Consider the following 24,672-nt stretch of genomic DNA (forward strand, 5'->3'; position numbering starts at 1 on the left):
CTCCCATGTCCTCTGCTTCCTTGGTTTAAATCCTTGTTCTGGTGGTGTCCTCCTCCAGCAGCCTCCTAAGAAGAGACAGAGGGAGTCTTTGCATGTCCCAAAGAGTCTTTCATCAATCCTCATACCCGATTGATACTCCAGCTGGAACCAGACTTCTAAGTGGGGATCATTTTGCCTCAGGATGTAGAATGGTTTACTCCATTCCCAAAGCTGCTGTGGAAAAGTCTGTTGCCTTTCTGATTCCTGATCCTTTATAATGAAATGTGCTCTGTTCTTCTCTGGAACCTTGAGGATCTTCTCTTTGCCTCCAGTCGTCTGGTGTACCTGGTGCTGGTTCACGTTCATTCATTGTGCTGGCCACTGGTGGGTCTTTTAAATCCAAAACTCATGTCCTTTGGTTCCGGAAAGTGTTACTGAATTTTTTTTTTAATTATTATTTTTTGTTTTCTTCCCTCCATATTCTCTGTTCTAACTTTATTAGAGTCGTCTTATTCTATTATTCTCTTGGACTATACCTCTAATTTTCTTATCTTTTCTCTCATTTTCCATCTCTTTGTCTTTTGGTTCTATTTCCTGTGAGGTTTTCTTTAACTCTTATATTGAATTAAAAATGTTTTGCTTTCATTTTATTTAGTATCCAAGGACACACACACGTAAATATATATAATTTTTAGTATGGTACTCCTGCCCTCAACTGTGCCTAGTGATCCCTAGCTAAGGGACCCTCTGTTTTACCTTCTCCAGAGAAAAAGATTTCAGTCTTGGGGGATGGTCAAGGGTGGGGATCCAGGGATCCATTTGCTTCTTTTTTTTTTTTTTAATTTAATTAATTAATTAATTAATTTTTGGCTGCCTTGGGTCTTCGTTGCTGTGCGCGGGCTTTCTCTAGTTGCAGTGAGCAGGGGCTACTCTTGTTGCAGTGTGCAGGCTTCTCATTGCGGTGGCTTCTCTTGTGTGGTACGTGGGCTCCGTAGTTGTGGCTCACGGGCTGTAGAGTGCAGGCTCAATATTTGTGGCTCACAGGCTTAGTTGCTCCGCAGCATGTGGGATCTTCCCAGACCAGGGCTCGAACCTGTTGCGTGCATTGGCAGGCGGATTCTTAACCACTGCACCACCAGGGAAGCCCTCCCCATTTGCTTCTTAAAAAGACTTTCATTTGGTCTTTTTTTTTTTTTTTTTTAAATTCCTGCTTTCACCCCCCACTTCTAGATGTGCTTGGTGCTGCCCATTCCTGAGCCTTTTTTCCTGTGATATGACCTAGGTTGCATTTCAGCCTTCCCCTGTGTCAACGTAGGGTTTAGCTTTCTTGGATCTGCTAAGTTAGTTACCACTTGCCCATTTATTTTTCTGCTTCCAACATTTTGTTGCCATTGTCTCCTTTCCCATTCTTTGTCCCTGTGGTTTTATGCCCTTAAAAAATGTCCCTGTAACTGTCATTTCACTGGGATTTGGGGAGAAAGCAGAGGCCAGAGCCTGCATCCAACCATTCAACTTGTTATCTTTCATTGGCAACCTCCAGGTCCTAGCATATCCTTTAGCATATAAGTGCCCAATAAATATTTGTGGGCTGAATGGAGTGTTAGAGTTAGTGTCGTTCCCATCTTTGGTAACCAAAAGGTGAGAGCCCTTTAAATTGAGATCTCCTGAGTTATGACATTTACTGCTTCTCACTTCACAAGTTCACAAGCCCATCTGAATTATATACTAGGCAACACTGTGTAGGGAAAAAATTTGGAAGTGAGTGGGCTCTGCCCACCAATTGTGTGGCCTGGGACTACCAGTCTGAAACCTTAGTCTGGTCTTCTGTAAAATGGGAATAACACTTTCAAGTGCCTTCCTCAGTGTCTAAAGCATGGTAAGCTCTAGATATTTGTGGTGTGGAAGAGTTCAATACCAAAGGGACAATTCTTAGAAAGTCGGTGTTTTACTTAAGCTTAAAATTATCCTTCACACTTGAATTGCAAATTGGTCCCTAATTAATGCCCTTCAGTGCAAAAATCTGTGTTTAACCTGCCTTGGTGATTAGACAGAGATCGCAAAACCTTTTCAGCTAAGAGAGGAAACTAATGTTAGTCACCGAGGGTCTCCTGTGGGCTAGCTCCCATTCTCGGTCGGCCGGTGAATTCAGAGCGTACATTGGGAGTTATTCACAAATATTGCCGAGTGTCTGTCTTACAGACCCAGTACTAAGCGACCTCACTCACCCCGACTTCTCACCCCCGTCCCGCTCAGTCCCTGACCTCGGTACTGGTTTGTTGCCCAGTGTGGGAGCCCAGACACTTAGCCCCCTCTTGTCAAACAGTCCAAGTCAGGCCCACCCTGGGCCCCGTACTGTTCCCAGCACGGGGGTCGCACAGCACATCTTGGTCTTCACCGGTAAGTCCCCTGGCCTACCTGAAGAGGACCCCACTTCCTCCAGGGAAGAAACGGAGGCAGCACCCTGGGAAAGCAGCTCCGTGCCCCCTAGGTCCGCCTCGACCCTCCGTCAGCCCCCATTCTCCCTGCTCCCCACTACCCCTCTTTCCCGCACCTTGGCCCTCCCACGCCGCGATCGCCTGGCGCGCAGCCGCGGCCCCGACCCCCGCGCGCACTCAGGTGAGGGCGGAGCCAGAGGCCCTGGCGCCCCGCCCCGCCCTCCCGAGGCCCCGCAGCGCGGGCAGCCACCTCCACCCGCGGGAGCCGCGGAGCGCCGCCGAGCGGCCGGCGGGCGGGCGCTCGCTCCGCCCCCTCCCGGCTGGCCGCGCCGGCTCCCGCCTCCTTCCCTCTCCGCCCGCTCCCGCCTCCCTCCCTTTCCGCTGCCGAGGCGGCGGGAGCCGAGCCCGAGCGGACCGAGCCGCGGCCGCAGCCGGGCGGCGGGCGCAGAGGCGGCGGCGGCGGTGGTGCGGACAGTTAGTCGGCGGCGGCGGCGGCAATGCGGCGGCCCCGCTGAGCCCGCTAGCTCCGGGCGCCGGAGGCCAGCCGCGCAAGGCGGCCCGGGCCGGGCAGCAGCATGCGGAGCGGCGAGGAGCTGGACGGCTTCGAGGGCGAGGCCTCGAGCACCTCCATGATCTCGGGCGCCAGCAGTCCGTACCAGCCCACCACCGAGCCGGTGAGCCAGCGCCGCGGGCTGGCTGGCCTGCGCTGCGACCCGGACTACCTGCGCGGCGCGTCCGGCTGCCTCAAGGTCGCCCAAGTGGTAGGTGCCGGGCGGGGCCCCAGGTGCCGGCGGGCGGCCTAGCCGCGCGCCTTCTCTCCCTGCTCCCGCTTCAGGGGGCGCAGGCCCGGCCGGCCTCCACCGCGCACTCGCTTCCCATGGCCCCAGTCCTTGCGCTCCCTCTTCTTCGCTGGGTCCCCGTGCCGCCCGCCTGCCTCCCCTGGGGACTCTGCATTCCCCAGCCCTGCCGCCTCAGGTGTGCGCCTTCTACCTGAACACCTGGCCCCGGGCCTTCGTGTCCACTCCAGCCTTCGCTGTCGCGAGCCTCTTTCACTGTTGGGTTTGGTGGTGCGCGAAACCCGGCGGGGGTCATGCTGTCCCCTGGGTACTGCTGGTCATAGCAACTTGTGTTAGGTTTTCGGGGCCCGCACATCCTCCACTCCTCCGGATGGTCCTCGTTTGTCTCGGCTTCCACCACTGGGGACTGTGGCTCGGTTTTTTCCCCGGCGCCCAGCAGAGTGCTAGGCATATGGTAGACGCTCAAATAAATGTTGAATGGAGGCATGTAGTCTAGATGCATTGGGGGAGCCCAGATCTGCCCAGAGTCTCCAGTTTATGCTGCAGAGGTTTTGTTTGTTTTTTGTTATTTATTTATTTATTTATGGCTGCATTGGGTCTTCGTTGCTGCATGGGGGCTTTCTCTAGTTGCGGCGAGTGGGAGCTACTCTTTGTTGCCGTTCACGGGCTTCTCATTGCGGTGGCTTCTCGTTGCGGAGCACGGGCTCCAGGCACTCGGGCTTCAGTAGTTGTGGCACGTGGGCTCCATAGTTGTGGCTCCCGGGCTCTAGAGTGCAGGCTCAGTAGTTGTGGCGCACGGGCTTAGTTGCTCTACGGCATGTGGGATCTTACTGGACCAGGGCTCGAACCAGTGTCCCCTGCATTGGCAGGCGGATTCTTAACCACTGGCCACCAGGGAAGTCCCTGCTGCAGAGGTTTTGATTCCTTCTAATTAGCCCAGAAGATAGAACCGGCATCCCTGAATCCTCCGCCCCAGCACGGTGGCTAGCATTGCCCAGTTGGTACCCAGAGTTAAATCACTATGGGAGGGCAGCCAGTTTTGGAGGTAACAGAAACAGAGAACTTTCTTTTGGGCTTGTCTATGGTAGAGCTCATTTCTCAGAATTCTTATTTTTGGCTTTCAGGGTGTTCAGGGCAGGGGCCTGTCCCCTCTGCCCCCTCTTTTGTGGTTTTCTAACAGGCCTCTTTGGTTTGTTACTTAGCTCTGCTGTGGATAGAGCAAACTCCAGTTCGGAAAAAACTGTGTCCCGATATCCCCTGACACAGGTAGGCCTTTCTCTGAGGCCTGGCAGCAAAACTTTATAGACTTCTCAGCTAGAGAAGCCATTTGCACAGAGCTGCAACGTATGTGCATTTTGTTTCTTCCAAGCATTGGTCTTCTTGTGCTTACTTGAGTACATAGCTAAAGGTTCCTTGGGAATCATTTAATGTGTGGATATCCTTTAAATAAAGGTCTCAGTGTTTGTAAATTGCGGAATCATAGACTGTTTTCTCTCTCTCTCGGGTGAAAGGCTTGTTCTGCTGATTGCAGGAGGGTATTTTTGAAGGGCTCTCAGGAAAGACAAACGGAGCAGGTTATTCCTCTCTAGAATTTTAAACTGACCTTATCTGGTAAAGTGGAATGTTCCAAGAGATATATTTGTTCTGTAGTTAGGCATTGCTGTTAGCAAAGTGAATGGAGGAGTGGGGGAGGTGTATAACTGCCTTTAAAAAGAGGCAGCTAGCTGATGTTTGAGTACAGCACTGATAATCAGAAGTGAATAAAAGAGCAGGATGGGAGGGAACCTGGGCCCAGGTGGAATTTAGGGCCCTGTTAAGTACCTTGTTTTGTTTACTCTGGACTTTTGAAAGTACATAGAGCTTGCCACTCAAAAGATCTGGTAAAAGAATGAAATCCAGTAGTTTATATAAAATGTTAGATATCACCTCATTGCTGGAATTTTGTCACCTAAAGCCAGAAATGGAAGCCAGTGGTATTTATCACTGCCTTTTCGTAAGGTGCTATTTTTTTTTTTTTTTTGTAGAGCTTTACTTTTCATCTGGAAGAACTTTGGGGCCCAGCCCCTAAAATCTCGCCTAACTCTTGTCTTTTGTCTAATCTCTAGAATTTAAACAGCGAGAGGTTATGTTATGTGTGGGTGAGTGAAGGATGGGGACCTGCTTGAAGGGTATGGCAACGTGAAACAGTTCCATGCATTTAGCTTTTCAGCCTTGTTAAAAAAAAAATCAGGGTTTTTAGGGGGAAAAACCGCCACAAAACTTCAAGATATTGGACTCTCAACTTAAACTGGAAAAGAAAACAAGAGTCGTTATGAAGATATTTCTTTTTGTTTTTGGCCATGCCGTGGGGCATCTTAGTCCTCCGACCAGGGATCAAACCCGTGCCCCCTGCCTCGGAAGCATGGAGTCCTGTCCACTGCACCGCCAGGGAAGTCCCTGAAGATATTTCTAAGATGTTACAAAGCTCAGAATCCCATCAAGAAATATGTCTAATATAAATTCTAATTCTGTGGTTTTTGAGAAAAATTTTGACTTTTTTTCGTTTTAGTTTTTAGAGACATTTTTTGTGGTTTGTGGCCTATTGCCAGCTGCAGGTCCTTGCTCCAAGTGTGGTCAGCAGCATTGCCAGCACCTGAGAGCTTGTTAGAAATGCAGAATCAGAGGCCTCACCCCAGACTTTCTGAATCATAATCTGCAGTTTAGTAGGATTCTCCAGGAGATTCTCGTGCACATTAAGGTTTGAGACTTACCTTTCCGTATCATTTTAGTGTTAAAACCTTACACAGTACTAGCAATCAGTTCTCTATCAGAACCGTAAATAGTCAACCTCAAGGCTGAGGTTTTTCTGTAAAATGAGCCTATATCTCTCTCAAAGGATTAAGAGAATGAGCTAGTATGTAGGAGTTAGCACCTAGTTTATTAGGCGCTTAGTGTGTAATAAAACGTTAGCTGTCACTGTTGCTAAGTAATACTTCCTGCCTTTAAAGAAACTTGGTGAAAATACCACCCCAAAATTATAATTACATATTTGAATTAAAGGTAGTTTACTTCCTAGTGATTTAAAAGTTAAATCGATATTTTAAATGGAATGCTATTTGATAGTAAAACTAATCTGAAATATTATGGAAATTAATCAGTGCATTTTCATAGATTATATCTTTTTTTTTTTTTTAAAGATTTATTTATTGATTGATTGCTATGTTGGGTCTTCGTTTCTGTGCTAGGGCTTTCTCTAATTGCGGCGAGCGGGGGCCATTCTTCATCGCGGTGCGCGGGCCTCTCACTATCTCGGCCTCTCTTGTTGCGGAGCACAGGCTCCAGACGCGCAGGCTCAGTAGTTGTGGCTCACGGGCCCAGTTGCTCCGCGGCATGTGGGATCTTCCCAGACCAGGGCTCGAACCCGTGTCCCCTGCATTAGCAGGCAGATTCTCAACCACTGCACCACCAGGGAAGCCCCTTTAGATTATATCTTTTTTTAAATTAATTTATTTTTGGCTGCGTTGGGTCTTCGTTGCTGCGCGTGGCCTTTCTCTAGTTGTGGCGAGCGGGGGCTACTCTTTGTTGCGGTGCATGGGCTTCTCACTGTGGTGGCTTCTCTTGTTGCGGAGCACGGGCTCTAGGCGCACAGGCTTCAGTAGTTGTGGCTCGTGGGCTCTAGGATGCAGGCTCAGTAGTTGTGGCGCACAGGCTTAGTTGCCTCGAGGCATGTGGGATCGAACCCGTGTCCCCTGCATTGGCAGGCAGATTCTTAACCACTGCGCCACCAGGGAAGTCCTAGATTATATGTTTTAAAAATGAAACTCATACCTATTTCTTAGTTGGGGAGAGTATCTCCTGTGGTTATTTCAAACAATATAAATGTACTTTTTGTAGGAAAAGAGTAGGTTTAAACTATTGATTTAAATACCTTCTTCTTTCTTTTGAATGTGGATTCTGGGAGCGCTTATTGGTTTTTAGCTCTCAGACATCATTTAATGAAATAGTTAATGTGGGCCTTTTGTTTATTGTTTTGTTTTGATTTTTTTTCCAAAGCACTTGGTTGAAAGCCGAATTTTGCTCTTGGGATGGGGATGGGGCATACTATCGCTTATACCGTGATGTTAGGACAGTGTCGGAAGAGGACAGAACCTAGATGGGACAAACTTTCTGAATCACAACAGCAGGCATCATTAATGAGTGCTTACTCTACTGTTATCACCTTTATTTTATGGATGGGAAAGTTAGAGGCACCGAGGTCATGACTCGTTTAAGGTCACGTGGCTAGTGGTTGGTGGAGCTGGGATTTGAACCCGGGTGGTGTGCTCTTTCCTGCCTCCTGAACACATCATTTTGAGTTGTTCCACAGAGCAGAGGAGACCTTGAGTCCAAGGACATTTCTGAGGTCTTTGTTGCCTGGTGACTTTTAGGTGACTTTTACGTGCTTGTTACGTGACCTAACAAGGGTTTTGATTTCTCAGTGGCCATTGCGCTGTTCCTAGGCGTGCAGTTCCTGTGTGGTGTCCTGCTCCTCACCTAGCAGACCTGCCACTTTCCGCCTTGAGGGTATGGGCCTTCTCAAAAGAGCCAAGAGCAGAATCAGCTTTTAAGTTCCGAAAACACCTCTCAAGGAGCTCTTTTGCTTCGGATTCCTTTCTCTTTTTTTTTTTGTCTACATCGCTTTTATTTTATTTTATTTTTTGGCTGCGCTCCGTGGCGTGTGGGATCTTAGTTCCCCGACCAGGGATCGAACCTGAGTCCCCCGCAGTGGGAGTTCGGAGTCTTAACCACTGGACCACCAGGGAAGTCTCTGGATCCCTTTCTTGAGCCCCTCCCACGCCTGATTGATCTTCTGACATTGCACTGCATTTGTTTAGGACTATTTTTTAAACAAAGTTGGGTAATAGGTGATGTTTAAATTCAAATTTTAGCTCTGCTGATCTCCTTGAAATCTTTTTTTTTTTTAACTTTTGGGTTTATTTATTTATTTATTTATTTATGGCTGTGTTGGGTCTTCGTTTCTATGCGAGGGCTTTCTCTAGTTGCGGCAAGTGGGGGCCACTCTTCATCGCGATGCACGGGCCTCTCATTATCGCGGCTTCTCTTGTTGCGGAGCACAGGCTCCAGACGCGCAGGCTCAGTAATTGTGGCTCACGGGCCCAGTTGCTCCGCGGCATGTGGGATCTTCCCAGACCAGGGCTCGAACCCGTGTCCCCTGCATTGGCAGGCAGATTCTCAACCACTGCACCACCAGGGAAGCCCTCCTTGAAATCTCTTAACCCCATTGTTTCTTGGCTTCCTCAGTAGTAGAATGTGAGTGGTAATGACTGAGCATTTTAGGAATTGTAAGAACTAAAGGGTTAATGTTTGACAGGTGCTTTCTTAGGTAACTCAAAGACAAATGTGAGCGTTTGCATTTCAGGGTTGGGTGATAACGTATCTTTTATTTGATGGAAACTGTGTCAGTTTTTCATCCCATGCTGGTGAGCACTTCCCTCACCTTTCTGGCTTTCTTGGGCTGTACAGAAGCAGGGCAGGGGTGTGCAGAGAATGGCTGGTGAAGTAGTTTCACTGCATTGGATTCTCACTTCTACCTTAAGGTGGCTTCTTATAAAACAGTCCCATTTTCCCTTGGGCAGATTGTTATCTTTGGGAGTTGTCTTCCTGGTCAAAAACTTGAAGTCAAATAAATTCTAGCAGAATTTAAGCAAAGATTAAAACCACTCTTAAGTTTTTATGATGATTAAAAATAGTAAAATTGTCATCCAAGACCTCAGAAAAGTGTCTAGTACACATCTGTTTTATAAAACCAAACAAAGATGGTTCAAGAAAAGAAAGCGTCAGACCAATCATCCTCATGAACACAGGCACAAAAACCCTCAATGAACTACTAGGAAATCTAGGAAATCGAATCCAGCAATGTTATGTAGAAAGAATAGTACACGACAATCATTGTGATTTATCCCAGGAAGAAAAGGCTGGTTCAGTTTTCCAAAATCAGGAGATATAATCTGCCATACTAACAGTTTAAAGCACAAAAAACACTTGATTATGTCAGGGGATGCAGAAAAGAACTTTTGACAAAATTCAACATTCATTCACGATAAATGTAGCCAAGAAGACTAGTAAGATAAGGGAACTGCCTCAACCTGGAAAAGGGCATCTGCCAGAAATCTACAGCTAACATACTTAGTGGTGAAAATACTTTCTCTTTAAGATGGGGAGCAAGGCAATGAGGTCTGTTCTCACCACATGTCTGTTCTCTCTTCCACATCCTACTGGAAGTGCTAGCCAGTGCAAGAAAAATAAATAGAAGGCATTCAGACTGGAAAGAAAGAACAACTGTCCCTATTTGCAGATGGCATGATTGTCTATGTAGACAATCCCATGGAAATCTATAAAAAAGCTCCTAGGACTAATGTGTGAGTCAGCAAGGTGGCAGCATACAAGGTCAACACACAAAAATCAATCATATTTTTATATCCTAGCAATCAATCATTGGAAACTGATATTGGAAAAAAAAAAAAAAAAGCAACCCATATTAGTTATGATAGCTCTGAAAAGAATGAAATACTTAGGTCTAAATCTAACAAAACATGTACAGGATCTCCATGCTGAAGACTACAAAACACCGAAGAAGGAAATTAAAGACCACTGAAATAAGTGGGCAGACATACTGTGCTCATGGATTGGAAGATTCAATATAGTTATTAAAATATCACTTCTTTGGCTTCCCTCGTGGCACAGTGGTTGAGAATCCGCCTACCAATGCAGGGGACATGGGTTCGACCCTGGTCCGGAAAAATCCCACATGCCGTGGAGCAACTAAGCCCATGCACCACAACTACCGAGCCTGTGCTCTAGAGCCTGCGAGCCACAACTACTGAGCCTGCGTGCTGCAACTACTGAAGCCCATGCGCCTAGAGCCCGTGCTCTGCAACAAGAGAAGCCACCACAGTGAGAAGCCTGCTCGCCGCAACTAGAGAAAGCCCCTGTGCAGCAATGAAGACCCAACGCAGCCAAAAATAAATAAAATAAATATATATATATAAAAACTTTTTTAAGAAAAATAAATTAAAAAAAATATGTATCACTTCTCCACAAATTGATCTGTAGGTTTAACATAATCCCAAAATCCCAGCAAGATTTTTTTTAGATAAAGAAGCTGATTCTAAAATTGATATGGAAAAGTCAGGTTAGCCAGGTAGAGGGATGATGAAGGATTGGTTTTGAGGGCAGAGGGAACAACACAACATGAAGATAGAACATGGAGTTTAGGGGGGTGTGTGTGTGTGTTGAGGGGTGGGATGGGGAGGGGCTCTGAGAGTATGGACTTTATGTCTCTTATCACCATGAGACTTTTGGCCAGTTGCTTGTTCACTTCAGGCCGCAAGCAGGTTTCCTTATTTGTAGATCAGGGCTGACGAGAGTGCTGCTGGCGCCCGTGAGCCTTCCATACAAAGTCCTTAGCAAAGTGTCTCTCACATAGAAGTCACACCACCCTGTTAGCACTATCGAATATCTCTGGAATGGTACAAATTGGGAAACTGGGTGACCAAGGGTCAGGGTGGAAGGGAGATTTATTTTTCACTGTATTTGAATTGTATACCACACGCAGATACCTTCTATTCAAAAATTCCCAAAGCATCAGCTGCTACTAGCTCTACCTTAGTATAGATTAACCTTAAAGCTATTATACCAATCATAATCTTTAGTTAACCTTTTATTACTTTCCTTACTTTGTAATTTGGAGGCCCTTTTGGGGAGAATGATTTCGATAATACAGTACAGACATCTTGAAGAAACTTGAAGCTTAAAAGTTTTTTCAATCTATTTTCCTGTTAAAAAAAAAAAAAAAAAAAAAAAAAAAGAAGAAGCCTTCTGCACAATTGTGGGTGCTTAATAAATGTGTTGATGCTAATGAAAAAATTTCTCCCATTTGAAAGGAATCTACCCTGTACGCTGGCTACTATAGTTAATAATACTGTATTGCAGTTGTATTGTAATTGAAAGTTGCTAAGAGAATAGATCTGATAAGCTCTCATCACAAGAAAAAAAAAATTTTAAACTATATATGGTGAAGCATGTTAAATAAGACTTACTGTAGTGATAATGTGTATATCATTATTGATACAAATATTGATATATAGAAATACTGAATCATTATGTTGTACACCTGAAACTAATGTAATGTTATATTCCAGTTATATCTCAATAAAAAAACCATTGTAACATTGAAGGAAGTTAGGGAAAAAATCATAGTCAAATGAAAAGCACTTTGGAATTTTTCCCTTCCAAAGGCTGCATAAGATCCCCTGATCATGGTTTCCAATATTTTGCTATTAGGAAGGATCCTTCAGTAAATGTCCTTCATTCTTCTTTTGAATTGTGACTATTTTTTGTTAAATTTCAGGGAGTGCTATTACTAGATCAAAGGGCAACATCATTACATTTCTGAACATTAAAAAAAATATATGGACTTGGTCCTACAACATACGTAAAGGTCTCACTTTATCCCAAGTTAACAGTGTGCTTACCCACAAGTAAGACCTTCAGGACTCCTCCTGGGTCATAGGGCCAAATTAATTTTTTCTTGGGACTTCCCTGGTGGTCCAGTGGCTAAGACTCCATGCCCCCAGTGCAGGGGACCCAGGTTCAATCCTTGGTCAGGGAACTAGATCCCACATGCTGCAACTAAGAGTTCACATGCAGCAGCTAAAAGATCCTGCATGCCATAAGACCTGGTGCAGCCAAAATTAAAAAAAAAAATTTCTTTCTTGACAGCCCTGGAAACCCTTGTTCTTTCTTTCTTTTTTAAAAAAATTTAATTATTTTTTCTCTTCCAGTTTTATTGAGATATATTTGACATAGACACTGTATAAGTTTAAGGTGTGCAGCATAATGATATGATTTACATACATCATGAAATGATTACCACCATAAGTTTAGTGAACATCCACCATCTCAGATAGATACAAAATTAAAGAAATAGAAAAAAAATTTTTTTCCTTGTGATGAGAAGAACTCTTAGGATTTACTCGCTTAACTTTCATATATAACAGCAGCAGTGTTAATTATACTCACCATGTTGTGCATCACATCCCTAGTACTTATTTATCTTGTACCTGGAAGTTTGTACCTTGTGACCACCCTCATCCATCCCCCTCTCCGCTACGTGCTGCCTCTGGTAACCACAATTCTGATCTCTTTTTCTGTGAGTTTGATGATGAAGTATAATTGACCTACAACACTACGTTAGTTCTTGTTATACAGAATAGCGATTTGATATTTCTGTACACCTCAAAATGATCATTGTGATGACATTTTATCTTTTCTTTCTTTTTAAAAAATATTTATTTGGCTGGGTTGGATCTTAGTTGCGGCATGCGGGATCTTTCGTTGCGGCACACGGGCTTCTCTCTAGCTGCGGCGAATGGGCCTTCGTTGCCCCGTGGCATGTGGGATCTTAGTTCCCCAACCAGGGATCGAACCTGTGTCCCCTGCATTGGAAGGCGGATTCTTAACCACTCGACCACCAGGGAAGTCCCTGATGACCTTTTTTTCTTAATTACAAAGTACTAAGAGCCTTTCCCAGGTCATGGCACTTCAGAGGATGCTTAGAGGGGGCAAGGGCAGTGTACATGCCCTGCCAAATCCATGCTGCTTCTCCCTCCTGGTAGAATGAATGGATGCTTACCTGCATGCTGGAGAGAGGCATATTTCCAGCCTAGAGGTAGTGCTGGATTTACCTGAGATGCAGCACATATGTGATCCACCCCATTAAGGGCTGAGGTCTATATGGCTGCCAAAGCTGATTATTTTCCATGATGGTCCATTTAGCTCCCTGAGCTGTTGAAATGACCTGGAAATAGCAGCATTCTGGCCTTCAACCCACAGCTATCACTCACTGCCTCTTTATCCTCGTTCGTGGAAGTAGCTCCAAATCCTTTCGTAGGGTGATGTCGTATTTCTTTGGAAAATAAAGTTGTTTGTTAGAGCATAGCGCAATAGTCAAAGGCCTGTAACTGATCATAGAGCCTAAATTTTCCCAGTCTCAATTTTCTGTGCTGTCTCAGACCATATATAAGTACATCCTAAGTTTTAAAAAATTACTGTACTTTTAAATTATGAAATATTCCAAGCATTGAAATTAGAGCAGCAAGTACCATATATTGACAGTGAGTCCTGAGGTTTTTGTTTGGAAAATAAGATTATTCCTGTGTGTGCAAGAGAAGTAAAAAGCAGGGGGAGATGAACTGGGATTTGGATTCATTAGCAGGGTGAGACTTCAGAGAGTCTAGAAGGACGAGGAAAGGCAGAGAGTAAGAGAGCAAGGCACCTCCGGACGAGGGGATGGCCTCAGCATCTTGTCTGGTGGCGAAGAGCCAGTTTAAACTTTCAAAGGCTCAGTTCAAAGTGGTCCAGAGCTGGGAACAGGCCTGCAGCTGGCTGAAGAGGGAACAGATGAGTAGAAGGGTACAGAAGTCAGAAGGTGACACCTCCTTCGGGAGAAGATCTTGCCTTTTTAGCATTTGGAAACTATCTTATTTTGAAGCGGTTTAACTTCTTGATGGGGGGGATTTTTGTGTGAAAAATTCTCACTTAAAGGCAGGGGTGGCGCCCAGCCCTCCTCTCAGCACCTCTCGTGTGTGGCCTTGTGTCCTCACATAAAATGGTGGGGTTTGCCACTGGTTTTCAGAGTGGGGGTTCCCCTGGGAGCCCTAAGTTTATTAATATAGAAATTGGGGTTGAGAATCAAACTGAGGGGCTGGGTACCAATTGTGTTTCAGAAAGTCTAATATAAAGTGCATTAAACAGAGTAAGGCCAGTTTCTTTTTTGACTGGGGTTTTAAGGTACTGATTATTTCACTTGACCAGAAGCTTTGATTAACTTTTTGATTAACATACTCCTGCCTTAGAGTCTTTGCATCTGAGGTTTATTCTTCCATCCCCTCCACCCCTTCCCAGAAATGCCCACTTGGCTCTGTTCTTCAGAACTGCTGTTCTTCTCTTCTGCTCAAGAGACCTTCCCTGACCACCTGCCAAAAGTAGGACACTCCCCCATCCCCGCTCTTTATCCCCCTCACCCTGCTTTACTTTTCTTCTCAGCATTTACCACCCAACTAGAATACCAACTCCATGAGAGCAGAGGCTTTGTGTTTTGAGTTCCCTGAGGTATCCTCAGTGTCTAAAACAGTGCCTGGCCCATAGTGAGGCACCGAAGGAACAGGTGAATATACATATCTGTTTCACAGAAGAAAGAAGAAAATAACAGTTTATGTATTATTTAACATAGTTCGTAAGGTCAAATTATTTGAAAACATGGGATCTATAAGGGAACAATAACATTTATATATTTATAAGCAAATAAGCTTCTGGACTCTGTTGTAAGTGGAAAATATTGGGGAGAAAGTATGGAAATAAAATGCCATTGTAATTATTTTTTTCTTTTTTTAACCGTGAGTTTTAAGTGTATCTAGTGCTACTAGGAAACAGAAGCTTTTGCTTAGGAGACAGATTTTTGTAAAAGGAGGGGAAACCATAAGAGGCTTTGCCAAGCTTTTTGCTTAGGAACGTATAAAATGAAAACCAGGGGTTCTGTAATTATTACTAAAGCTGTCTGCTTTCTGATTAACATGTTGGGGGAGAGGGTCGCTGAGGATCTGCCACGTCAGTATTTTGAGAATCCTTAGAGCAGACACTTAACATGTGTAAAGAAGTCACAACTGGGATTGAGGCTGAGGGTCCTTGTGCTTGTTTTTATGGACCTCTCTGATGAAAATAAAAGATCAGCCGTTCTGTGAGGCCTGAGAAGGGAGGCCTTCATCTCCAGTGAAGACTGGAGAGGCCCGTAGGAAATACTGGAATCCAGAATTTTGTCTCTGAACATTTCAAATGGTTGGTTAAATTTGGGAATTAAATGGGTTAATAAACACTTAAAATGTTCAGAGTTTCATCAAACGTGGATAGTTTTGAATGGTTTCTTTCTTGCCACTACAATTTGATGACTGGTGCAGGGGAAGCCTTCATTTTTGTGGTTTCTCGTTTATTCCAGCACAGCTATGAAAAACAGTTTAAGGCTAAAAGTTTTTTGTGCCAGTGGAAAAAAAACAAACCCCAAGGAGCAATGGCTCTTCCAGCAGTAGTTGCTTCTTTAGCTTGTCTACTTTCTCTCAACCATTTTTGGTCCAAACCCTACACATGTGTATAATTTCAGGTTAAGAGTTGGCTAAATAACTTTAGAGTTAGATCAAGGTCAGTAGCTAGATGTTGGTAAAAATTCTAACATATTTTCCCCCTTTAAAAAAAAAAAATCTATACTTCATATATGTGTGAACGTCGAGGCTGGGCCAGATACTGTTAGACATACATAAATAGGACAAAAATCCCTGCCTCCAAGGGGTTCACAGTCCATTTGGAGGAGGGTTTGGTATGAGGCAGAGAAAGTACACAACCCTTCCTGATCACCGGAGCCAAGTGCTGTAATGGGGGCTGGGGACAGTGGGCTTGGCTAGGAGGTGTGGTGTGTCCTGTGGAGAAGGAGTATACCACGTCCTGGGAGATGAGGGCGAGCCCAGGAAAGGGGTGGGAAGGAGGTACCAGGTATGGTTCACCAGGCAAAGGTATGGAAGGGGAGGGATGAGGGGGACCCAGGTTGGGCGTGACTTGTTAGGCTAATGAATTTGGATTTTCTGGAAGAGATGAGGAGCAGTCAGAGCTGTGGCAGTTGAGCACTTGGCAGTGTGGCTAGTATGAATTTTGAGGTGTGCATAGGTGTAAAATACATGCTGGAGTTCAAAGAGGTAATAGGAAAAAAGCAGAATGTAAAATTACATGTTGAAATGGTGGTATTTTGGCTATATCGGGGTAAATAAAATTTACTGTTAAAGTGAACTCTACCTGTTTCTTTTTACTTTTTGAAATATGGCTCTTAGAAAATTTCAAATTACTTACGTGGCTCACGTGTTTTTGTTGGCTATCGCTGGGTTAGAGGGAGTGAGGAATGGCTTTGAGGAGGATGAGATGATCCAAAGCCTGCTGAGAGACTGAGTAGTCCAGGTGAGGATCGGGGGCGGGAAGGACCGTGGCAAGTGGGAGTAAAGAGGTGGCAGTTACGTGTATTATATTTATATTCCTTGTTTTTATTTTTCATTGTTTATTTCTCAATCAAAGGAATACTGAAGCTAACATTTATGGCACTTTTACATGTGAGGAATCTGACGCTAGAGAAGTTGTGACTTACCTATGGCTAGCCAGTTTGTTGGTCGTCTTGGAACCTGGGCCTCAGGCTGGCGTTCTTTCCCCTGTGACTGGCTCCTGCTCTAGGGTGACAGTTTGATTCTTTTCTGTGAAGCCAGATGTGGGATAGCTCTGTGAATTCTGATAATCTTTCTTACCCTTTATGTGATTATGGGGAAGACAGATGAATAGTTAACATCCTCAGGCATTTTCTAGGATAGTAGTTCTAGGAAAGCCTGTATATGATAAATCAAGTCTTTGCCTGTGATACTCTTTATTTATTTATTTATTTTGGCTGCGCCATGCGGCTTGGGGGATCTTGGTTCCCCGACCAGGGATTGAACCCCAGGCCCTCGGCAGTGAAAGCGGGGAGTCCTAACCACTGGACCGCCAGGGGATTCCCCTGTGATACTCTGTTTAAAGTGCAGGTGTTGGGACCTCCCTGGTGGTCCAGTGGGTAAGACTCCGTGCTCCCAATGCAGGGGGCCCAGGTTTGATCCCTGGTCGGGGAACTAGATCCCGCAGGCATGCCGCAACTAAGAAGCCCGCATGCCGAAACTAAGACCTGGCGCAGCCTAAATAAATAAATAAATAAACATTAAAAAAATAAAAATAAAAAAGTGCAGGTGTTTACCCAGCCCAGGCAAATGGCCCAAGTGAATGTACTGGGGCGGGCAGTGGACTTGGGAGCCCTCAAAGTTTGGATTGTAACAAAACCCTGATATTGGTAGATAGAATTTGCCTTTTAGTTCCTTAATTTCTCTGATAATAAATTGGCATCAGGATAATTTGCCAGCAAATTGATCTGTATTCCTTTCAAGTATGGTTTTGGAGCTGAAACTAGGGAGACGGACCCCCCATTTGTCACAGGTGAGTTCATTCACATGGCTGTTTGCATGGTCCCGAGGTGTGTGATGGTGGTGGAGGTGGTGATGAGGATTACTGGCATTGTGCTCAGAGGTGGTTTTGGTGGGGTAGTTGGGGAGATACTGCGCCTGCCTCACTAGACGCTTTGGGAAAGCTTCAGCTGTTGGCCTGGGACTTTGCAGGCCTAGGGGTTGCGAAGCTAGTTAGATGAGTGAAGTCCACAGAGAATGATGAATTGCCAGGTTGAGGGAAGCCTGGGGGAGCCCAGTAGTTTGTAAAGGGTCTCCTCTGTGTTTAGCTCCATGGAGTTCTGTAGGAGACCTGCAGTTTTGTTTTTGTTTTTTTCTTTTTGGCTGTGCCGTGCAGCATGCAGGATCTTAGTTCCCCGACCAGGGATTGAACCCGGACCCCCGGAATTGGGAGCTCAGAGTCTTAACCACTGGGCCACCGGGGAAGTCCCTTTGTTTTTTTTTTTAATGGACTGTGAAATCTATCATTTAGTCTCAGACCAGATCAATATAAATGAAAACAAAGTAAAACAATATTTTAAAATTCTACCTGTTTGTAAACTTCTTAATATTTGACAATCAGATCATCAAGACCGGCCAAATACAGGATTTAGCAAGATTAGTTTAGCAGTATTATTATTATTATTGTCATAGAGGAACAAAGAAAGTCTCCAGGATCCTGCTCTAAATCTCTATTGTCCAAGGCTACTTTGTACAGTTGGGCAGGTTGTGCACTGCACAGCGGGTCTAACCGAGAGGGTGAGGGAGGCTGAGATCCAGCCTGCATGCTCTGCTTGCCAAGGCTCATGCCCTGGTACTAGGCAGCGTCCCAATTCATCAGCCCAGAGCAGGTGCTGTTTTTAATTTGCTATCCTCTTGCCAAGCCAAGTTGCCACCCAGACTGGAATGTTTCTAACTGGCACACAGGTGCCATGTGAAGCAGCTTATGTCTTGATTATTTAATTGGGAAACTTATTTTAGAGGCGTGGCTTAGCCATGATATTTAAGCTAGATAGGGGAGTGCATTTTTAAAATAAGACCAAATAAAACAAAAATGTGAACTTTAAATTTAGTTTTCCAGCTACAGTATTTAAAACAGATTTTTTTTTAGATTGGTAAGCATGTGCAGGGCCTTCTAGCCTTTTGTGTGGTCCTCTGTGAGGTGTGTGCATGAAGATGAAGTCAGTACTGCATGACTGAATGGATGAACACAGATAAAAAGTTAACTTTCTGACTCATTTCAACAAGAGCTCCCACGTTGTTGAAATTAAACTTTCAGTCCTGCTCCGAACCTAAATTATTGTTAGAACATCCGTCAAACAACTGATGATGTGTGCTTGGGTAGTCGAGGCTGGGGCAGATACCCTGACACACTTGCCGCCCTAGGAGCTCCTGTCTGGGTGTGAGCACTGAGGCGCCTCTGACTGGTTGGGCTGCTCCCAGGGCTGAGCCCATCCCTGCAGTGTCGGTCAGCTCTGAGTTGCCAGGAACAGAGAGACACGTGGGTTCCTTGGGGTTGACTGCAGGACCAGGTACACCAGGCCTTGGAGGGAACCCTGGGAGGGCCAAGCAGCTGGGCCTCATGAATCTTGGGAGTTTTACTTGAGTCAGTGCTTCACTCAGCAGGACTCAGTTTTTCTTTCTAGCTGCTGGGTTAAGGGCAGCCCGTGGCTCCTGGGCCACAAACGGCCCATGTCCTCTCTTCATAGCCTGGCCTGTGACCTCATCACATCTGAAAGAGGATTGGGCTCTGCCCAGCTCTGTGCTGGCCCCATTCTAGCCCGAGACCAGCCAAGTGCCTCATCCGCTGCCAGCTGGGCCTGCTTAGGGACGGGGATCTGTCCGTTGGGCTTATCTGGCAGGGGCTTGTGAGCACTGACTGCCTTGGCCTGAGAACTTGGGGACGGGAACTGGCTGGAGGGGCACAGGGACCATGCCCCGCTGTGGAGGGCAGCACGTGGCAGAGTGTCTGTCTCAGGTAGCCAAGGACTGGGTGCCGTCAACCTGAAAGAATCCCATCAGCAAGTCTGGTCAAGGACCTGAGTGGAGGTTGAAAACTATGCAGAGGAAGGCAGTTTTCTTAATAAAATGTGAACCTTCTGCTTGGTTACTTCCAAGAAGAGAAAACTGGCTGAGGAAAAGACTGCAAGGGGGAGTATGTTAAAAACATTGCCGCCTAACTTGTTAGCAGTGGGAAACACAATCTCCTGTTGTAAGGAATTGCCGTAGTAAGAGGCCCTATGGAACAAACCACATTTCACTGTTAAGTAGCAGCACAAAAGTGCAGGACAGCATTTTCAGGCTCTGCAGTGTGTGCACTTAGGTATTTTATGTAAACGACAGTATAAACTAAAAAGCAACTCCTAAAAGGTCAGAGGAGTCGTAAAAGAACGGTTAGGCAAAGTCGCAGGCATTGCGTTTTCTGATGTACATCTTATAAGTATATTCTGATAGATTATTTAAAATGTTCATCCCAGGTCTGTCTGCTCTCTCTGACGCTAACTTGCTGACTGCGGTTGAATTCCAGAGAGTATCTGATTGGCCTGATTACCACTGTCTCTATTTGGGTGGAGCTTTCCTAGCCAGGCCAAATTAGAGGTGCCTCGCCAACCTGTGGGTTGGCTGCCCTTGGGTCAGGGACCCGCCCCCCCTTAGGCACTTGGGGTCCTGAGCATGGCACCCCTGTGCAAGGAACAGCCTTGGGGTCACTTCTCTTAGGGGTGGGAAGGCAGGGGAGGGGAGAGGGATGGAATAGTTAGCTCTCTGATTTTTAGTGAGCACACTGGTCTTTTGCTTCACACCTGTTCCAGATTTCCTGGTCTCCCTCTCGGTCTACTTCCCTGCCTTCGTTCCGTGTCAGGATCTATTCTGCCTCTTCGCCATCACTCACAGGCCTCCCTCCATCCAGACCTACCTTTGCCACTTGCCTGATTTCTTCCCCTCTTTTTATTCAGAGATGCCAGAGAAGTTACCACTTCTCGTGAGAAGCCTTGCATATTTCTATTCTTCCTTCTCCAGACACACATCTGGTAAAATGTCTTTTGGGAATCTGGTACTGTATGAGGCTTACAAAGCTCCTTTATGTCAAGGAGCCCACAGCCTAAGTCATATATAAATTGATCTGTAGTATAAATATCACATTTTTAACTTGAATGCTATTTTCCAAAATGAAAAAAATTTTTTCTGATTATAAAAGTATTTGTCTCTGTGGTTTAAAAAAAAAAGACTACTATAGAAAAATGAAGAAAGAAGTAAAAATCACCAGTATTCTCATCAGCTAGGGAGAACTTCTGTTAACAGGTATCTATTGTTTTAGACTTTGTTCCTATGTGTGCATATTTGTAAAAATGGGATATTGTACATGCTGTTCTATAACTTGCTTTTGGGTATGGCACAGAGTGGTGGGTTTTTTTTTTTTTGGAGTTATAACTGTAGATTTATGTTATTGCTTTTAAGGACTTTTTGTGGAAGTATAGTATATATTCAGAAAACTGCACAAGTCTTTTTTTTTTAATTTATTTCATTTATTTATTTGTTTTTGGCTGAGTTGGGTCTTCGTTGCTGCACACTGGCTTTCTCTAGTTGCGGTGAGCGGGGGCTACTCTTCGTTGCGGTGCGCCGGCTTCTCATTGCTGTGGCTTCTCTTGTTGCGGAGTGCACAAGTCTTAAATAACACAGCTAATGTCTGAACATTATGATTCATTATGTTTTAGACTCTAGCTGGTTGGCCCCGTCCAGTAGACTCGGTCTTGCTTTTGTTTTGGTTTCCGTTTTGGAAATTGATCTGTTTCTTTCTTTAGATTATTTTTGTTTTGTTTCATGACTGAGTGGCAAAATTGAAGGGGTTTTATTCTATATTTTGAATGCTGGAAAAACAGCATTTAAAAGCTAATTTGAAATTCGTCACATCGTAGTTTTGAATTAAACCAACAAGAAAAAAAATTTAATAAGGGAGTTCACACCATTTTCTTTCTGAGAGCATAGGAAAACTGGCAGAAATTTGAGCTCTAGAGGTTGGGGACATGCTAAGGATGTTGGTGGTCTCCACATGTTCTGTTTTTTAAATTGAAATACAATAAAATTGACTTTTTTTGGCATTCAGGTCTATGAGTTTTAACACAGATCTACATTCACGTAACCACTACCTCAATCAGGATACAGAACAGTTTCATCAACCCACAAAACTTCCTCATTCTTCTCCTTTGTGGTCACACCCACCCCTTGACAACCACTCATCTGTTCCCCATCACTACAGTTGTGCCTTTTCCAGAGCATCATAGAGTATGCAACCTTTTGATTTTGTCTTTCACTTAAGGTAATGCATTTGAGATTCATTCATGTTGTATTTTATCGATAGTTCATTCCTTTTTATTGCTGAGTTCTGTAGGTATGTACTACAGTTTCTTTACAATCATTTACTGTTGAAGGACATTTGGGGTTGTTTCCAATTTTTAGTGATTATGAATGGAGCTGCTGTAAACATTCATATACAGTTTTTGTGTGAACATAGGTTTTTATTTCACTGGGGTTAATACCTAGGAGTGAAATTGCTGGATCATATGGTAAGTGTATGCTTATTTATTTTTTTGAATATTTATTTATTTATTTATTTGGCTGCACCGGGTCTTAGTTGTGGCACGTGGGATCTTCGTTGCTGCATGCGGGATGTTCATTACGGGATGTTCATTGCGACACGTGGGATCTTTTCGTTGAGGCATGCGGGATCTAGTTCCCTGACCAGGGATCGAACCTGGCCCCATGCATTGGGAGCGCAGAGTCTTAACCACTGGACCACCAGGGAGGTCCCTGGTAAGTGTATGTTTAAATGTATAAGAAGCTGCTGAATAGTTTTCCAGAGAGTCTGCACTATTTTTCATTTTACTATCAGTATATGAGAGTTCCAGTTGCTCTGCATCCTGGCTATAGCACTTGGTGTTATCTTTTTTTTTTTTAAATAATTTAAATTAATTTATTTATTTAATTTTGGCTGCGTTGGGTCTTCGTTGCTGCACGTGGGCTTTCTGTAGTTACCATGAGCGGGGGCTACTCTTCGTTGCGGTGCGTGGGCTTCTCATTGCGGTGGCTTCTCTTGTTACCGAGCAGGGGCTCTAGACGCATGGGCTTCAGTAGTTGTGGCGCACGGGCTTAGTTGCTCCGTGGCATGTGGGATCTTCCCGGACCAGGGCTCGAATTCGTGTCCCCTGCATTGGCAGGCGGATTCTTAACCACTGCCGCCACCAGGGAAGCCCTTCTTTTTTTTTTTTTTTAAAAGCCAATGTAATAGGTGTGTAGTGGCATGTCATAGTGGTTTTAATTTGCATTTCCCTAAATGGCTAATGATGTAAGCATTTTGTGCTTATTTGCTATCTGTATATTCTCTTTGGTGAAGAATTTGAGTCTTTTGCCTGTTTTTTTATTGGACAATTTTTTTTTTTTTTTACTGTTGAGTTTTAAGAATTCTTTATATACTTTGGATATAAGAGCTTTGTCAGATACATGACTTGAAAATATTTTAAACTCATTTTGTGGTTTGTCTTTGCATTCGCTTAACCATGTCTTACAGAACAAGTTTTTAGTTTTGACGAAAATCAGTTTATCAATTTTTTTTTTCTCCTGGATTCTGCTCTTTGAGTCATATCTAAGAACTAATCTCAGGTCATGAAAAATTTTCCATGTTTTCTTTTAAGAATTATAGTTTCATGTTTTATATTAATTTAGATCTAGATTTAGTTCGTTTTTATACAAGTTGGAAAATTTAGCTTGAGGTTTATATACTTGCTGCCATCTAGTTGCTCCAACACTGTTGAAAAGGCTATCCTTTCTCTATTGAATTGCCTTTCCACCTTTGTCAAAAATCATTTGGTCATATTTGTGTATGTCTGTTTCTGGACTCTATTCTGTTCCATTGATCTATGTGTCCATCCTTTTATTGCTGTTATACTGTCTTGATTACCATAGCTTTTTAAACAAAATATTTATTTATTTATTTGGTTGTGCTGGGTCTTACTTGTGGCAGGCGGGCCCCTTAGTCACAGCACGTGGACTCCTTAGTCGTGGCATGCGAACTCTTAGTTGCGGCACGCATGTGGGATCTAGTTCTCCGACCAGGGATCGAACCTGGGGCCCCCTGCACTGGGAGCGCAGAGTCAACCACTGTGCCACCAGGAAAGTCCCCTACTGTAGCTTTATAGTAATTCTCAAATCAGGTAGTAAGAATCCTTCAACTTAGTTCTTCTTCAAAATTTTGATCATTCCTTTGACTTTCCATATAAATTTTACAATCAACTTGTTTCTATCTATAGAAAAATCTTGCTGGGATTTTGGGATTGTGTTAAACCTACAGATCGATTTGTAGAGAATTGATATTGCAACTGTATTGGGTCTTCCAGTCCGTGAACACAGTACGTCTGTCTACCTATTTAGGTTGTTTTTTATTTCTTTCTTCAAAGTTTTGTAGTTTTCATTGTGCAGGTCCTGTACCTGTTTTGTTATATTTATATGTAAGTGTTTTATTCTTTTCAAATCTATTGTAACTGATATATATATTTTTAAAATTTCAGTTTTTGCTGATTTATTGCTAGGATACAGAAATACAATAGATTTTTGTGTGTTAACCTGGGATCCTGCCACCTGGCTAACTCACACATTAGTCCTTGGAACTTTTTTATAGATTCCCGTGGAACTACATAGACAGTCATGCTGTCTGTGAGTAGGGACAGTTGTTCTTTCTTTCCAATCTGTATGCCTTCTATCTGTTTTTCTTGCACTGGCTCGCACTTCCAGTGGGATGTGGAATATCAGTGATGAGAATTGAGGTCATTGCTTTGTTCCCTATCCTAGGGGGAAAGCATTCATTTTCTTCAGAAAGTATGATATTAGCTGTAGATCTTTGGTAGATACCCTTTTCTTGGGTTGAGGAAGTTCCCTTCTCTTCCTAGTTTGCTGGCAACATTTATCATGAATGAATGTTGAATTTTGTCAAATGTTTTTTTCTGCATCCATTGACATAATGAAGTGTTTTATGGTGGATTACATTTACTGATTTTGGAAAACTGAATCAGCCTTTTGTTCCTGGGATAAATCACAATGATTGTGGTGTACTATTCTTTTTACATAATATCGCTGGATTAGATTTCCTAGTATTTTGTTGAGTTTTGTGTCTTTGTTCATGAGGAGTATAGATTTAGTTATCTTTCACTTCTTGGGTGAGTTTTGGTAGTTTGTGGCTTTCAAGAAATTGGTCCCTATCATTGTCAAATTTATGTGTGTAGAGTTGTTTGTAGTATTTCTCTATTATCCTTTTAATGTTTGTGGGGGTCTGTTGGTATATCTTTTCTTATTCCTGATAATTGGTAAATTTTTTCTTTTTTT

The 24,672-nt window shown here is 44.0% G+C and overlaps 1 protein-coding gene across 1 annotated transcript in view; it reads left to right on the forward strand.

The window, feature by feature from the left end:
* Positions 1–2,815: 2,815 nt before the first annotated feature.
* CMTM4 (CKLF like MARVEL transmembrane domain containing 4) overlaps positions 2,816–24,672 on the forward strand; it is a 61,098-nt gene continuing 39,241 nt past the window's right edge. Inside the window, exon 1 of the mRNA XM_061174392.1 lies at positions 2,816–3,175. Within this exon, the coding sequence (XP_061030375.1) occupies positions 2,990–3,175 (186 nt within the window). The 5' untranslated portion in view covers positions 2,816–2,989. The remainder of the gene's footprint in view (positions 3,176–24,672) is intronic.

The sequence above is a fragment of the Eubalaena glacialis genome, chromosome 18, assembly GCF_028564815.1.
Source record: "Eubalaena glacialis isolate mEubGla1 chromosome 18, mEubGla1.1.hap2.+ XY, whole genome shotgun sequence".
Classification (NCBI taxonomy): Eukaryota; Metazoa; Chordata; class Mammalia; order Artiodactyla; family Balaenidae; genus Eubalaena; species Eubalaena glacialis.